Raw genomic sequence first — 17570 nt, forward strand, 5'->3', positions numbered from 1 at the left:
TACTTAGATTTTCAGAAAGCTTTTGATAAGGTTCCACACCAAAGACTGATCCTCAAATTGGAAGCTGTAGGCGTTCAGGGTAATGTAAGTAGATGGATTATGAACTGGTTGATGTACAGGAAACAGAGGGTGTCAATTAGAGGAGTCGCTTCTAACTGGAGTGAGGTTGTTAGTGGAGTTCCACAGGGATCAGTACTAGGGCCTGTGCTTTTTCTAATCTATATTAATGATCTGGACTCTGGGATAGTTAGCAAACTTGTCAAATTTGCAGAGGTGGCCCAGCAGAGACAATCTCGGCAGCACAGGCTATTCAAAGGGACTTTGATAATATTCAGTTGTGGGCCGACACCTGACGGATGAAATTCAATGTGGACAAGTGCAAGGTATTACATGCAGGTAACAAAAATGTCCACTATAATTACACCATGGGAGGAACAGAACTAGATGAAGTAACACATAAGAAAGATCTAGGAGTCTATGTGGACTCCTCACTTTCTCCATCCAAGCAATGTGGTGAAGCAATAAAAAAGGCAAACCGAATGTTAGGGTATTTTGTCAAAAGTGTAGAATTTAAAACAAGGGCAGTGATGTTCAGACGGTACAATGCACTAGTTAGAGCTCATCTGGATACTGTGGACAGTTCTGGGCTCCACACTTCAAGAAAGATATCGCTGCTCTAGAGGCAGTTCAGAGGAGAGCAACCAGACTTATTCCAGGTCTGAAGGGAAAGTCCTACTGAGAGACTGAGGACCTGAACCTTTTCACCCTGGAACAGAGGAGACTACGTGGAGACTTGATCCAAGTCTTCACAATCATGAAGGGCATTGACATCAAACCAGAGGAGCTTTTCCAGATCAGCAGGGACACACGCACCCGGGGACACAAATGCAAATTGGGCTTCAAGGCATTCAAGACAGAAAACAGGAGACACTTCTTCACACAGAGAGGCGTCACAATCTGAACAAACTCCCCAGCGATGTGGTAGAAGCTGAAAGTTTGGGAACATTTAAAAATAGACTGGATAGGATCCTTGGATCGAAGGGTCAAATGGCCTCCTCTCGTTTGTAAACTTTCTTATGTTCTTTCTTATGTTCTTATTCGGATACCTCTTCCTTCCGGTAGTGGAATATGTTCAGAAAATGTGTAGCAGCATTCCCAGTCAAATATAAGCTCGGCTGCTGCCAGGGCTCGATTGTTGTGGCCTATAGAAATCCTAATTGTGAAAATGATGTACATCAACAAGAGATGCCCAAAAGTGTCAGTCATGTGACAAAACTTTCTGTGTAGGGGCCAATTATTCAAAAACATTGCAGGAGAAAATTGAGTTACCTAAAAACGCCAACATCAGAATCCGCCCATCACTGTAGCTTTAGTCTTCTCCATAATGTGTCTCCATATACGAGGGCCAGGCTGTGCTCTCACTGTCTGACTTCATACATGCTCCCAGTTTATATGCTGACTGGACACTTTATTAGCACTTCTGAATGATGTTCTGGTATAATGACTGGTGTAGGAATCGCATGAACTGTGTGAGTTTACAGAGATGCTGTTCTCAGCGCTGCTCTCCTGTGTCGTCTCTCCCTCAGGAGCTGTAGAGGCCAGCGCTCTCCCTGACTCTGGGGAAAGGGCTCCCACTGAACAGCAGCACTGGGAGCAGGAGTGGGACTCCAGTCTGAGGCAGGACACAGAGCCCACAGCTACTGAAGACAACCAGGGGCTGAGTGAGCAGCCCAGGAGCAGACAGAGTGAGGAGGAGCTCAGGGGACAGGAGTCTGGCCACATGGCAGAGCCACACACTGAGGGGTCGACACAGGGACTCGGGGTACTGGGATCTGACACTGCAGGGTCAAAGGTCATGCCAAAGGTCATAAAGAGTGACCCTGAGCTGGACTGCACCCACACTGCGGATCTCTGCAGGACCCAGTCCACCAGAACACAGTGTGGACTCAGTCTGCTGTCTGATCACATCAAAACTGAGGACGACACACTGGAGTGTGTTTACACAGTGGAGCCGAGGACACAGATTCCCTTCAGAGACGCACTCAGTCATCTCAAAATTGAGAATATTACAGACAGCGCCTGGGACCTGTGGCCTGAGCTCCCTGTAGCTGGACAGTGTGACCTGTGGCCTGAGCTCCCAGTAGCTGGACAGTGTGACCTGGGGCCTGAGCTCCCTGTAGCTGGACAGTGTGATCTGGGGCCTGACCTACCTGTAGCTGGACAGTGTGACCCCGAGTCTGCTGCCTTGAGGACAGGGTTCAGTGGGGGGAGTGACAGTGCAGTGAGTGGGGAGAGCCCATCATCACAGCACAGACAGCTGCGTCCCAGAACCCCTAGACCACCTCGCTCCTCCAGCTCCCCCTCCTCACAACTGCGGCGTGGAAAACAAATTCCCCAACGCCAGCCCCAGAGTAGGAAGAGCTTCACAGGGGCATCAGAGCTTATTACGCAGCACCACACTAGTAGGGAGAAACCATTCCATTGTGTCCAGTGTGGGAAGAGGTTCTCTCGGGTAGCAAACCTCAACATACACCAGCGCATTCACACAGGAGAGAGACCGTACTGCTGTGCCCAGTGTGGGAAGTGTTTCTCTCAATCATCTAGCCTCCACACACACCAGCGCATTCACACAGGAGAGAGACCATTCTGCTGTGTCCACTGTGGAAAGAGTTTCTCTCGAATATCAAACCTTAACACACACCAGCGCATTCACACAGGAGAGAGACCGTACTGCTGTATCCAGTGTGGAAAGAGGTTCTCTCAGGTAGCACACCTCAACGAACACCAGCGCACTCACACAGGGGAGAGACCATTCAGGTGTGTCCTGTGTGGTAGGAGTTTCTGTCATCCATCTGGCCTCATGAAACACCAGCGCATTCACACAGGAGAGAGACCATTCATCTGTTCCCAATGTGGGAAGAGTTTCTCTCATGCATCACATCTCAACGAACACCAGCGCATTCACACAGGAGAGAAACCGTTCTACTGTGCCCAGTGTGGGAAGAGTTTCTCTCATGCATCTACCCTCAAGAAACACCAGCGCATTCACACAGGAGAGAGACCATACTGCTGTGACGAGTGTGGGAAGAGGTTCTCTCAGGAAGCACATCTCAACTCACACCAGACCATTCACACAGGAGAGAGACCGTTCAGCTGTGCCCAGTGTGGGAAGGGTTTCTCTCAAGCATCTAGCCTCAAGAAACACCAGCGCATTCACACAGGAGAGAGACCATACTGCTGTGACGAGTGTGGGAAGAGGTTCTCTCAGGAAGCACATCTCAACTCACACCAGACCATTCACACAGGAGAGAGACCGTTCAGCTGTGCCCAGTGTGGGAAGGGTTTCTCTCAAGCATCTAGCCTCAAGAAACACCAGTGCAATCACACAGGAGAGAGACCATACTGCTGTGTCCACTGTGGGAAGAACTTCTCTGAAGTATCTAACCTCAGGAGACACCAGCACACTCACACGAGGTAACACCCCGGTGTGGGAAGAGTTTCACCAAGATGTTAGTCTCTCAGTATTGGGTGGGCACTATTGTTATTGTTGTTATTCTTATTGTTATTAAAGTATTAAACCATCTTCCAAGGTTTTTTACATGGCTTGTCAATTAATAACATGCATTGTCTTCTAGAGACAGTGTTTAACATGTGTGGTTGAAGAAGCAAGACACGCAACCCAAAAGTATTAAACAAGTATAATACTGTTTTCAAACTTCTCAAGGAAGCACAACGCTTATACATCTCTTCTGGGACACACCCTCAAGGGGTTTAACATTTTATAAACTGTCTAATTGATCATTTCTAATAACTATAGCAGTGATTTCAGTCTGTTCAGCTGTGCCCAGTGTGGGAAGGGTCATGCATCTGGCGTCAAGAAACACCAGCACATTCACACAGGAGAGAGACCGTTCATTTTAAACTAAGCCTTTCCATCTCTTCAATATTATAATCATTACTCATGAATAATAATAATTAACCTCTATATTTCCAGCTACACTGGAAGGTCAATTGCAGTTAATTTGTTGCAAGAAGGGAATATACACTCACCTAAAGGATTATTAGGAACACCATACTAATACTGTGTTTGACCCCCTTTCGCCTTCAGAACTGCCTTAATTCTACGTGGCATTGATTCAACAAGGTGCTGAAAGCATTCTTTAGAAATGTTGGCCCATATTGATAGGATAGCATCTTGCAGTTGATGGAGATTTGTGGGATGCACATCCAGGGCACGAAGCTCCCGTTCCACCACATCCCAAAGATGCTCTATTGGGTTGAGATCTGGTGACTGTGGGGGCCAGTTTAGTACAGTGAACTCATTGTCATGTTCAAGAAACCAATTTGAAATGATTCGACCTTTGTGACATGGTGCATTATCCTGCTGGAAGTAGCCATCAGAGGATGGGTACATGGTGGTCATAAAGGGATGGACATGGTCAGAAACAATGCTCAGGTAGGCCGTGGCATTTAAATGATGCCCAATTGGCACTAAGGGGCCTAAAGTGTGCCAAGAAAACATCCCCCACACCATTACACCACCCCCACCAGCCTGCACAGTGGTAACAAGGCATGATGGATCCATGTTCTCATTCTGTTTACGCCAAATTCTGACTCTACCATCTGAATGTCTCAACAGAAATCGAGACTCATCAGACCAGGCAACATTTTTCCAGTCTGCAACTGTCCAATTTTGGTGAGCTTGTGCAAATTGTAGCCTCTTTTTCCTATTTGTAGTGGAGATGAGTGGTACCCGGTGGGGTCTTCTGCTGTTGTAGCCCATCCGCCTCAAGGTTGTACGTGTTGTGGCTTCACAAATGCTTTGCTGCATACCTCGGTTGTAACGAGTGGTTATTTCAGTCAAAGTTGCTCTTCTATCAGCTTGAATCAGTCGGCCCATTCTCCTCTGACCTCTAGCATCAACAAGGCATTTTCGACCCCCACAGGACTGCCGCATACTGGATGTTTTTCCCTTTTCACACCATTCTTTGTAAACCCTAGAAAAGGTTGTGCGTGAAAATCCCAGTAACTGACCAGATTGTGAAATACTCCGACCGGCCCGTCTGGCACCAACAACCATGCCACGCTCAAAATTGCTTAAATCACCTTTCCCATTCAGACATTCAGTTTGGAGTTCAGGAGATTGTCTTGACCAGGACCACACACCTAAATGCATTGAAGCAACTGCCATGTGATTGGTTGGTTAGATAATTGCATTAATGAGAAATTGAACAGGTGTTTCTAATAATCCTTTAGGTGAGTGTAGGTTGGCATGTCAAGTGAGCGACTATCTGCGTTTTTTTTGTTTTTGTTTTTTTTTGGCCTCAATTGCCTAAACTGATTGGCACTTTAGAAAACCAGTCAGTATATTTGGCAGTGAAGGCACCGCCCGAAGTAATTGAGTAATTGAACGTTATTTTCTGAATATTAATGTTTTAGTTCGGGTTCTTGTGCACAGATTATTGCTGTTAAGCGCAGAACTGCAGAATCATCCGCTCCCATTAGCGGAGCTACGCAGATCCGCGCAGAACTGCGAAAATCTGCACTTCACGAACGAGATGTTAATGATATGATGACTGTTTATGCTGCTGTGCGGCATTGTGGGAGCAGGAGGAAGATGAGACAAACTGTAAGTCTGTCCTGTTGTGATTAATTGTGGTCAACAATGGATGTGTTTGTTGAACAAGCGGCAGAAAGCATTTTGTTAACCGTTATCTCCTGTAGACAAATGGCAGCAATAATTCAAAATCAACACTCCGACAATTTAGAAACTTCATTAAGTTGGCAAAAGAAAGCTGTAAATTCTCAAAAATAAATAAATTATGCCTTTGATTGTAGAGTACATTTGTGCACATTCATAATCACGGTAGATTGATACCACTGCATTATTTGTTTCTTAAAACATAAGTGCCACACAATGTATATTAAAATACCAGTTTTCGTTATTTTATAAAATGTAAAAGCAGTAGCTATTAAGGAAATATACATTTAAAAAGGTGCATTGATAATGATTGAGTACAAGTAGAAACAAAACACTTTGCCAATGGTGAGTTGCTTGTCAGTGGATGCAGGTGGCGGGTGGGTGGGATGGTTAACAAAATGCCCTTTAACCCCAGTAAAAACGTTTATATCACTAATTTATCATCGGCTCCCTTTGACACTTAGCAAAGTATACAAACCAGACTTTGGGCACTCCAGACAAAAAAGGTTTGCCATCCCTGGTCTAGGTGAGTGTGCAATAGAGATGCATGGTTATTGTCTGGGAGCGTGTATGCACCTAGACTAGCTGAAATATTTCACCCAAGCACAGCCGGACGATGGCACCAAAAACAGTGACGTCCTGCAATTGGGGCACGTGCCCCCCACATTATTTCCTTTGTTCATATTTTCATTGTCAAACCCATGTAGAAACATTTCAGTACAAATGATTTATTTTAGATTATGCCTTGCCACTTCTGCTACAGTATGCAATTTAGCGACAGATGCTAATTCAGCGCATGCACATTTTTGAGTGTGTACCAGGAGCTGCTGGTGTTTCTGTGGCACGTTGTGTGGCAGCAGTGCAGTGTGTCATCATCACACACTGAACAACACTGATTATTACAACAGGCTCTTCAGAATTCAATTTGTTTAGGCATTTCAATGAATTGTGCCTATTCATAACAGTTTGAAGCATATATACAAAGTGCCGTCTCTGTTTTGATGCAGTTAAGTAACTTACAACATTTTATTATTATTTTTGGTATTGTTCCATCTTGAACTAGTATGCAATCTGCTTAAAACAGTATTTACAGAAATTAGAAATTAGGGATTGTTTTATCTTGTACTATTGTTGTATAAGGCAGTGACAACATGTGTGTCTATGAACATGCTTTTACAAAAAGCCTAAATTATTTGTACAAGTAGTAAAGTTATTCAATGTCTTGTATGATTGGGATGTACAGCATAAATCACTGACAATCATTCGATTTGGATAAGGGCGTCTGCAAGGAAATACAAGGATAATGGTAATATTACTATTGTTGGTACGTTATTATTATTTATGCATTTCCTAACTACAGGTACAGTTGCCTCCATAATTATTCACATATGTCTACAGTAGGTTTTAGCGACATAAATGCAACTATACATTCAGTATTTGTTGCATAATTTAATTTCAACAGTAGTATTTTCAGATTATTTTTTTACTTTTACTCAAGTGTAACTTCTGCCTGCTTTTTACCCCACTGCCTGTAGGCCAGGTTAGTGGCAGTGACAGTTATTGCTCTCATCAGGCTGAACAAACTCAATTGCTGACACAGCCGTGGCAGTGTCTGTTTGCAGAGTCAGATGAAGTGACACCCACAGCGTTCGATGGCAGTGACGTGTGCAGGTTGTGTGAACCTCACTGACTGTATCTTCTGTTTTTAGCTCACTGAAAGAAAGGAACATGGGAAGCTAAACCCCAGGCCTGGCCAGGTAATGCCCAACTCTAAGAGCCTCACAAGTCTGATGTGAAAGATTGCCTTTCTAGGATTGTTATTATTATTATTATTTTTATTTCTTGGCAGACGCCCTTATCCAGGGCGACTTACAACATAAGTGCAAAAATACAGAGAAGTACAAGGCATCAATCATTACAAGTTCAGCTTAGCTAAAACATAGCAGTTCAAAATAATACATTTTACAAATTCCAATTACAATTTACACAAGTACAGTAAGAGACTTCCTACATCCTGCCAAGCCAAGTGCTGTCAAGATGTAGGGTTACAGGCTAGGGCTACGGGAAAGAGAGCAAGGAGGAAAACAATCAAGAACACGAGGAGCATAATAAGCTGAAGTGCTGAGGTTGTGTCTGATTGTGTCTGAGGACGTGTCCCAGCTTCTCAATGTCCTTCAGACCCCACTCTGAATCAACGACACCCAGAACATAAATGTGATTTTCATGTATTAAGCCGTTTGTGCTTTAAATTAAATTATTGAATTTCAAGAGTGTAAGGAATAAAACAGTCTGAAACTGGATAAACCCACCCTGAGTGCTGTGCTGATTCAGAAAGTAGACACAGTTGTCTGAGGGCAGGGGGTCTCTGATATCAATAGCATAACAAAAGGTTAATGAGGAGACGCTCTGACTACCAGTCTTGTATCAATAACAGATCAAAAGCTCTTGATAAAGATGAGTGAGGAGACAGACTGTCTATTATGCTGTGTTGAGGGAGAGTTAATCCCCTCTGAGAGAGGGACGGGTGAGGGGGACCAGAGTCGTTACCCTGCAATGTGGGAGAGCGGGTTTGGGCTCCATTGTCTCTTTGTTTGATAATGAGCAGCTGCTAATGGATACTCTGATGGGGGGTCACTGTGGAAGGTGGAGTTGGACAGGGGTTCACCTCATAAAAGCTGACTTGTCCATCAGGTCAGTGTATCTGTTCTGCCTTGCTGTACCCAGTGTACCTGTATACTGTGCTCTATATTCTGGACTCTCATGAATCACATTTCACCTGAATTGTCTCAGTTCCAGGCATTTCTACTGGAGGTTCCACTTTCTTACATAATTGGTGAGCCAGCGGCGGACAAAAAGGGCGGACAGTTGGAAATGGGGATCCTGAAGTCGTTGTTCAAGTTCTGAAGTAAAAAGAACTCTTCGTTCCAGCGCTGCACTTCTTTTTGACAAACCAGGAAAACACAAAGCATCTCTGTAAGTATAAGTTTAAATAGTTTGCACCTTAAACACTGCAGAATTACAGGAAGCACCCGGACTGAGCCTCGACTGCACTAAGGTCTCTCCCGCAGCGCTAAGGGAACAATCGGGGACAGAAACACTAAAGTCTGACCTGTGTGTGTGTTTATAGTCAGCACTGTGAAAACAAACAATTTGGTGGCAATTGTGCTTCATCTGAGAAGACGGGGAGTAAATAATATAGAGAGAAGTGGGGAGTGTATTCAAGACTAAAGGCATGAAAATCCCCTGTAGGTACGCAGTACATCGTGTTACCTGTTTATCAGTACAAGTGTAATCCACCATTATTAAGGTTAAACAGGAGGTGTGTTTGTAGAGAACTGGGCTTGTTAAAAAGAACCAGCAAAGGAATCCATTCAGAATAAGAGGGCGTCCGACCCACAGGACAAGCTGACGCTCAACCGCCCTCTACAGATCACGAATACCAGGACAGACATGAACACATTCAATTGTCTGCATCAGAGCTGGGAACACTTTGCAGGAGTGTGGGCCAGTGGGATGGATGTAGTGATCCACGCCCCTATCTAGCTGAAATACAGAGGCAGGGCAGACTAACGGCTTAGATGACCAGGACTGTTGTCACATCAGACAGTTCATATGCCCGCTGATTTAGTACAATCACTTCCTGAAAGTGTGATGCTAAGAGAAAATAGTGTCCGGGCTGATGCCGCGCAGAGGGAAACAGCATTGCTTCATATGACAGGTAACCCACAACCCAACTAGGGTCGGATACAAGACACTAAGCCAGAGAAAAGGGAGAATCACTTATTTAATTCCTACAGCCGTGACTCTGGTGTACAGAATCCTCAGCATAATGATACGGCTTTCCTTGCTCTTATTATTCACCAGTATGAGCCGATAGAAAATGAAGCCACACAAACTGAAGTATACATTTATTAATAAGTCTAGAGTTAGCGGTTGGGGGGAGGTGTGGTGGTGTTGGATAGGAACAGCTTGAAGTGTAGCCCTGGGTCTGTGGATGACTTTCTAATTTTCTCTTTGTGTGGTTATTTTAGATTCTTCTGTGTCTTAGTTTACAGACAAAATCAGGCAATAGATGTCAGATAACTCCAATCCTGGCCTTGCTGTACTGGTTGCCAATAACCTACCGTATCGTTTTTAAAATTGTATGAATTACTTCTAAAGCAAGACATGCCTTCTCAGTTAATGCCCTGAGACTCTGGAACAGTCTTCCAGATGAGATTAAGTCTGCTAAGTCTGTCCTCTTTTAAAGCTCTTTTGAAAACGTATTATAAATCAGAATTTCTTTATATTTTTAAATTTTTCTTTCTGATGGTCCTAATTTGAATTTTATTATAATTATATTTTATGTATTATTTGTTTTATCCTGACTGCTAAGCACCCTGAATTTTTGTATGAAGGGTGCTATATAAATAAAGTTATTATATATATGATTATAAGCCTACAAACTGATTATATGGGGTATATCTTTCTTTCAGTAGTGAATATGGTCAGAAAATGTGTAGCAGCGTTTCCAGCCAAATAGAAACTCGGCTTCTGCCAGGGCTCGAGTGTTGTGGGAACAGATGTTTTCAGGATGATATTTCCCTAAGGTCAAATAAGAGACAGAGGGACACGTTACACAGGGCATATGATCAAAGATTTATACACGCAATTGGGCATCACACAGAAATGGCACAGACCCTGTCATCCTCAATCATCAGGAGTGCTGAGGAGCTTGAATAGGACCAATAGCACAGCGCTGACACAGACCACAGTGGAATCTGAAAAGACTGCTGCAGACATTGGCCAGAAATTCCCACAACCTATAGAAATCCAAACTGTGAAAATGATGAACATCAACAAGAGTTGCTCAAAAGCGTCAGCCACAGATTTGTCACATGACTGACACTTTCTGTGTAGAGGCCAAGTATTTACAAATAATGCAGGAGACAATTGAGTGGAATAACAACACCAACATCAGAATCCGCCATTACTGTAGCTTTAGCCTTCCCCATAATGTGTCTCCATATACGAGGGCCAGGCTGTGCTCTCACTGTCTGACTTCATACATGCTCCCAGTTTATATGCTGACTGGACACTTTATTAGCACTTCTGAATGATGTTCTGATATAATGACTGGTGTAGGAATCGCATGAACTGTGTGAGTTTTCAGAGCTGCTGTTCTCAGCGCTGCTCTCCTGTGTCGTCTCTCCCCCAGGAGCTGTAGAGGCCAGCGCTCTCCCTGACTCTGGGGAAAGGGCTCCCACTGAGCAGCAGCACTGGGAGCAGGAGTGGGACTCCAGTCTGAGGCAGGACACAGAGCCTACAGCTACTGAAGACAACCAGGGGCTGAGTGAGCAGCCCAGGAGCAGACAGAGTGAGGAGGAGCTCAGGGGACAGGAGTCTGGCCACATGGCAGAGCCACACACTGAGGGGTCGACACAGGGACTCGGGGCACTGGGATCTGACACTGCAGGGTCAAAGGTCATGCCAAAGTTCATAAAGAGCGACCCTGAGCTGGACTGCACCCACACTGCGGATCTCTGCAGGACCCAGTCTCTGGGATCTGAGTGTGGACCCAGTGCAGCTGGTGCTGAGCCGGGCTCTCCCAGAACACAGTGTGGACCCAGTCTGCTGTCTGATCACATCAAAACAGAGGACGACACACTGGAGTGTGTTTACACAGTGGAGCCGAGGACACAGACTCCCTTCAGAGACGCACTCAGTCATCTCAAAATTGAGAATATTACAGACAGCGCCTGGGACCTGTGGCCTGAGCTCCCTTTAGCTGGACAGTGTGACCCAGAGTCTGCTGCCTTGAGGACAGGACTCAGTAGGGGGAGAGACAGTGCAGTGAGTGGGGAGAGCCCATCATCTCAGCGCAGACAGCTGCGTCCCAGACCCCCTAGACCACCTCGCTCCTCCAGCTCCCCTTCCTCACCACTACGGTGTGGAAAACAGCGACCCCATCGCCAGCCCCAGAGTAGGAAGAGCCTCTCAGGGGCATCAGGGCTTATTAGGCAGCACCGCACTCTCAGAGAGAAACCGTTCCACTGTGCCCAGTGTGGGAAGAAATTCTCTCATGTATCTTCCCACATCAGACACCAGCGCATTCACACGGGAGAGAAACTGTACTCCTGTGCCCAGTGTGGGAAGAGTTTCTCTCATGCATCTAGCCTCAACACACACCAGCGGATTCACACAGGAGAGAGACCGTTCAGCTGTGCCCAGTGTGGGAAGAGTTTCTCTCGTGCATGTAGCCTCAACACACACCAGCGCACTCACACAGGAGAGAGACCATACAGCTGTGTCCAGTGTGGGAATAACTTCTCTAATGTATCTTCCTACATCAGACACCAGCGCATTCACACAGGAAAGAAACCGTACTCCTGTGCCAAGTGTGGGAAGAGTTTCTCTAATTCATATAACCTCAACACACACCAGCGCATTCACACAGGAGAGATACCATTCAGCTGTGCCCAGTGTGGGAAGGGTTTCTCTCAGGCATCTAGCCTCAATGCACACCAGCACATTCACACAGGAGAGAAACCGTTCAGCTGTGCCCAGTGTGGGAAGAGTTTCTCTCATGCATCTACCCTCAACACACACCTGCGCATTCACACAGGAGAGAGACCTTACTGCTGTTCCCAGTGTGGAAAGAGTTTCTCACATACATCTAGCCTCAAAACACACCAGCGGATTCACACAGGAGAGAGACCGTTCAGCTGTGCCCAGTGTGGGAAGAGTTTCTCTCAGGCATCTAGCCTCAACACACACCAGCGGATTCACACAGGAGAGAGACCGTTCAGCTGTGCGCAGTGTGGGAAGAGTTTCTCTCGTGCATGTATCCTCAACACACACCAGCGCACTCACACAGGAGAGAGACCGTTCAGCTGTGCTCAGTGTGGAAAGACCTTCTCTCGTGCAGCTAATGTCAAGAAACACCAGCGCATTCACACGGGAGAGAGACTGTAATGCCCAGTGTGGGCAGAGCATCACAAGAGCATTATTGTTGTTTTTATTATTGTTATTGTTATTAAAGTTTTAACCATTATCAAATTTTTCTAACATGGTTTGTCAATGAATAACATGCATTGTCTTCCAGAGAAGACACATATTAAAACTCATAGTCTCAGGATAAGAATCAACAAGAATTATACTGTACTATCACACAATGTATGTTTGTTTATCAAGGAAAGAAAGGACATAGCATATTAGCATTTGGCCAAATAACTTAATATTTAATTATATTAGTATTTAGACATTATAAAGGAAACAATCAAACATGACCCTCACAAGTTTAATTTGGTGCTGTGAAAGAATCTGAGCTTCTAATCAGGTTTTTGTATTTGTAATGCATTTATTTCACACAGCTGTCACAGATTCTATCTGCACTTCCCAAGATCGCCTCCGAATTCTAAACCCCTGGCTCAGTCACAATGCTCAACTCTAGTGCAATTACTCAATCACATTCCTCAACAACATGTGCATTTGCACTTATTTTTTTCCTTCCTTCAACCTCGTTTTGTACCTTGACCACCGACGTCTGGATTTCCCTTGCTGAATTGTTCGCCTCTGACCCCTGCCTGCCTTTACGACCACGTCTTCCAGATTCTCCAGGACACCATTCTTTGCCGGCTTTGACCACAAACCGTCTCAGAAGACTTTGCCTAGCAATGGACCCAGCGGAGATCTTGAGCCCCCACACTTTCTTCGAAGCCCAAGATACTCAACTAGAAGATTACGACACAGAGAGAACACCACCAAGCACTGAACCTGCACCCCCTCTGGCAGCGCCACAGTTTGTCTCCCTGTTCCGGAGAAGTTCCATGGCACTCCGGACAGATGTGAGGGATTCTTACTACAGTGTTCCCTGTACTTTGCTAATCAGCCCAACGCCTTCCCAGCTGACACTGCAAAAATAGCTCTCATCATCTCCCTCCTGACAGGGAACGCTTTACAACAGGTGCTTACAGTGTGGACATACATTTGAGGTATAACCAAAATCTTTAAATTATTTGATTGTGTACAGTTCTAGGCATGATAAATGCTGGTAAATAACACTGGAATGTGTAAATTCTCGGTCCCTGCATCCATACAGATAGTTTGTGGGAACCCTTTGCTTTTTTCTAATTTAATTTACATAGTCCTGGGCAATAACTGATGGATCCATATTGGAGCTTCCAATTTCCAGCCACAAAAGTGTCCAATTCTAGCCATCCATCACCCCATGTATTCCAGATCCACAGGCAACAACTTGTCATTCCCATCAATGTGATCCTTCAACTTCTTGTTCCACTAATGATAACATTTCTTCTAAACTGTCTTCTGTGTTTCTTCTCTTTAGACCAAGTGCTTTTATACACCATTTCATCTGAACAATATGTATTTTATATCAATCAGACATTACTAACCATAGAGTTGAGAACTGTTATGAGCTCAACTTGCATTGCATTTTGTTACATTAAAACATTTGCTAAGCCAGGCATTGCCATGCTTTAGACACTGTTTGGGTACTTCAGTTAGTAATTCCCTATTCACTGTAATTATTTGATATATGTAACATAAATACATATTATAAAAGTATAGTCAACTTTATATAATGAGCAATTACTTCCATTAATTATTATTATTATTATTATTATTATTATTATTATTATTATTATTATTATTATTTGTATTCTTGGCAGACGCCCTTATCCAGGGCGACTTACAACATAAGTGCAAACAAAGTGCAAGGATACAGGAATCATACATTACAAATTCAAATTTACATTAAACAAAGCAATTCAAAATATAACTATATATATAATATAACTTCTGATTTACACAGGCATGTACAGTAAGTGAGGTCATACATCCTGGAAAGTAAAAGCTAAGTGCTGTCAAGATGTTAGGTCACAATCAAAGGCTACAGGAAAGGGAGCAAGGGGGAAAATCAATCAATAATGCAAGTATTAGTAACGCAAGAAGCATGATAAAATGCTGTGAAGTTCTATCTAACAGGGATTAAAAGGTCTAATATTACAAGTACTGTGTCAATGATATGTCTTGAGTAAGCGCCGGAAGGAGGTCAAGGACTCTGCTGTTTTGACTTCGGTGGGAAGTTTAGGACTGAGGAGAAGTGTTTTGACTATTGTCTAGCGCAGCGATATCTTTCTTGAAGTGTGGAGCCCAGAACTGTCTACAGTATCCAGATGAGCTCTAACTAGTGCATTGTACAGTCTGAACATCACTGCCCTTGTTCTCAATTCTACACTTTTGACAATATATCCTAACATTGTGTTTGCCTTTTTTATTGCTTCCCCACATTGCTTGGATGGAGAAAGTGAGGAGTCCACATAGATTCCTAGGTCTTTCTCATGCGTTACTTCATCTAGATCTATTCCTCCTATAGAGTAATTATAGTGGACATTTTTGTTACCTGTGTATAATACCTTGCACTTGTCCACATTGAATTTCATCTGCCAGGTGTCGGCCCACAACTGAATATTATCTCAGTCCCTTTGAATAACCTGTGCTGCCAAGATTGTAACTTCTGAGCCACCTATTTTAGAATAATGTGCAAATTTGACAAGTTTGCTAACTATCCCAGAGTCCAGATCATTAATATAGATTAGAAAAAGCAAAGGCCCTAGTACTGATCCCTGTGGAACTCCACTAACAACCCCTCTCCAGTTATATACATACTGCGATATCCTGGACAGGGTAAGTTTGAACCAATAAGGGGGAGACAAATCCCTATCTTATGAGATCCTCACTATCTTCCTGATTAAGCTTAAACACAATGTTTTCTATGTTTTGCCCAAATATGGAGACATATGTAGCCATTTCGTTATTTATATTCCACACGTATCTAACGCTTGTTAGATAGGCAAAGGGGGGTTGGTTGTGTGCCCACTTCCCCATGTTCTTGTGGTTTTACTAGAATGTACGTTCTGTCTGCAGTGAGATGCATCTAGTACAAACCATTAGAAGCTGGTCTCATTATGTGCTCTTTGGTAACTTCAGAGTCCCACAATACTCAATACTTATGAGAAATACAAAGAACACTTCAGAGATGAGAAATGCACGAAGTGGGTGTGATGTCACGAGTGGAACTCAATGACATGACATCTACCAGCGACGGCGACTGTTAGACTATTTCTGATGTCAGCAATATTCTAAACTACTGCAAATCATTATCTACACAGTACTCACCCAGAATAATACACTACAACTTTTAAGATAATGTACAGAACAATTGTTTTGGTTATTTGATTTAATCACAATTTTAATATTAAATCTTATACATGAATGTTTGGTTTTGGTGGGTCTCAGAAGAATAATAATCAACAGTTTCAGGCTCTGAGAGTGTGAAAGTGTGTGAGAATGTGAGGGAGTGTGATAGCATTGCTGTGAGCTGCTAGAGGAGGAGCTGGTATATTTATCTAATCAGGTTCAGCTCTGCACTGCAGATGTTGTTGACCACAAATTACACTCGGAGTTTACTGGCTGTGGTTATGTTTACTGGAACAGACAGCCGATAAAACTGACCCAGCTAGTTACACTTAACTGTTAGCAGCTACTTGGCCCATCGGATAAATCACGAGATGCCTGGTTATGGTGGTAAGAAGGATCTAATCCAGATAGATGAGGGTTGTATAAATATTTGTTTTGCTCTGGGTAGCTGGTCTGAATCCATTGCCATCAAGGATGTGTGTCTCAGTTCGAGGACAGACGAGCAGGAGAGACAAACCCATCAATGCTTTATCGTTTAATTAATAGCATTATACATGTGCATGAGAATTCAGTACCAAGCAAAAGAAAGTGACATTTGTAAAGTAAAGTAAAGATCAGTTGAGCATGATGCAGTCTGTGCTGGTCAGTGGGGTCACAATTTCAAACTTTCTCAAGAAGAACATGGGGGATGAGTGTGTTTTAACAGGAAATGCTGTTTCATGTTCTTTATCAGTCATCTATGAATCTCTATGAAGGATCTATACCAAAGAAGACAGGACTGTGAAACACGTGTATAGTAAGAGTCTATAGAAGCTGGTTTGAGCTCTGTGACATAACATGAGCATTTGAGATATAATGTGTGAAAGTGCAGGTTGTGGGGAAATGTATTTGAGCAGTTTAGGTTCTTGCTTTAGGGGTTGAAGGCAGGAGCTCATAGTCAGGACAGCTCTTGTACAAGTGGACCAGTTGTGTAATGTGTTGATCGTGCAGTGAGGTCATCTCTACATCTAATTTCAATATTTAAACATCTGACCCACACATTTTCTTTCAAGCTGTTTCATGATTATTATTCTGTTTTTCTTGGTTGCAAGCTGGAGTGTTACAGCTGTGCACACAACAGCAGTATCATTATATCTGTGTTCATATTACCACCCTGGTGCCCAACCTGTGGTCTTACTTGTTCTTCTCGGCTCTATTTCTCCTGATTATTGAGTCACACAGATCACTAGAGACTGTCTGTGGAGTTTCTCTGTGTAGTTTCATAAAGCTGCTCCTCAAGCCATGGAGAGACTGGATTCATACTCGTTCACTTGGGCTGCATATTCTTATGAAACCTAACAATTAAAGACCCGGCTTTAGGTGGACTGGCTAGGGAAGGACGTGACTCATCGCTAATCACGGCAGCACTGACACTTGTGCAGTGGTGGGCTGATAGCTTTCATAGAATGCCTGTATTCTCTCTGATAATCATCGATTCTGGCTTGAATTTACTTGGTAGTCCATTCAGGAATGAGTTTGTTTATAAAAGCATAAGCATCACCCTATTATTTTATTTGAGCGACTGTCATGTAGGCTAGAGCAGAGTGCTCCACTGTAGCCTACACGGCAGTCCCTCGAATAAAATAATCATGTAAAATAGTAGTGACAGTTCTGTGTGGTGAAATAAACT

At 43.7% G+C, this 17570-nt stretch overlaps 1 protein-coding gene across 12 annotated transcripts in view; it reads left to right on the forward strand.

Moving 5' to 3' along the window:
• LOC136768283 (zinc finger protein ZFP2) overlaps positions 1-13668 on the forward strand; it is a 45796-nt gene extending 32128 nt beyond the window's left edge. For 6 of the 12 annotated variants that reach the window (XM_066722402.1, XM_066722398.1, XM_066722400.1 and 3 more), the window contains exon 3: positions 1587-4098. In XM_066722402.1, coding sequence (XP_066578499.1) covers positions 1781-3478 — 1698 coding nt within the window. In that variant the 5' untranslated portion in view covers positions 1587-1780 and the 3' untranslated portion in view covers positions 3479-4098. Of the gene's footprint in view, positions 1-1586; positions 4099-7410; positions 7459-8491; positions 8675-10898 lie in introns of those variants that run through there. The other 6 variants (XM_066722410.1, XM_066722403.1, XM_066722405.1 and 3 more) reach the window with 3 other exon arrangements.
• The last annotated feature ends 3902 nt before the right edge of the window (positions 13669-17570 follow it).

This window comes from Amia ocellicauda, chromosome 14, assembly GCF_036373705.1.
Source record: "Amia ocellicauda isolate fAmiCal2 chromosome 14, fAmiCal2.hap1, whole genome shotgun sequence".
Taxonomy (NCBI): domain Eukaryota; kingdom Metazoa; phylum Chordata; class Actinopteri; order Amiiformes; family Amiidae; genus Amia; species Amia ocellicauda.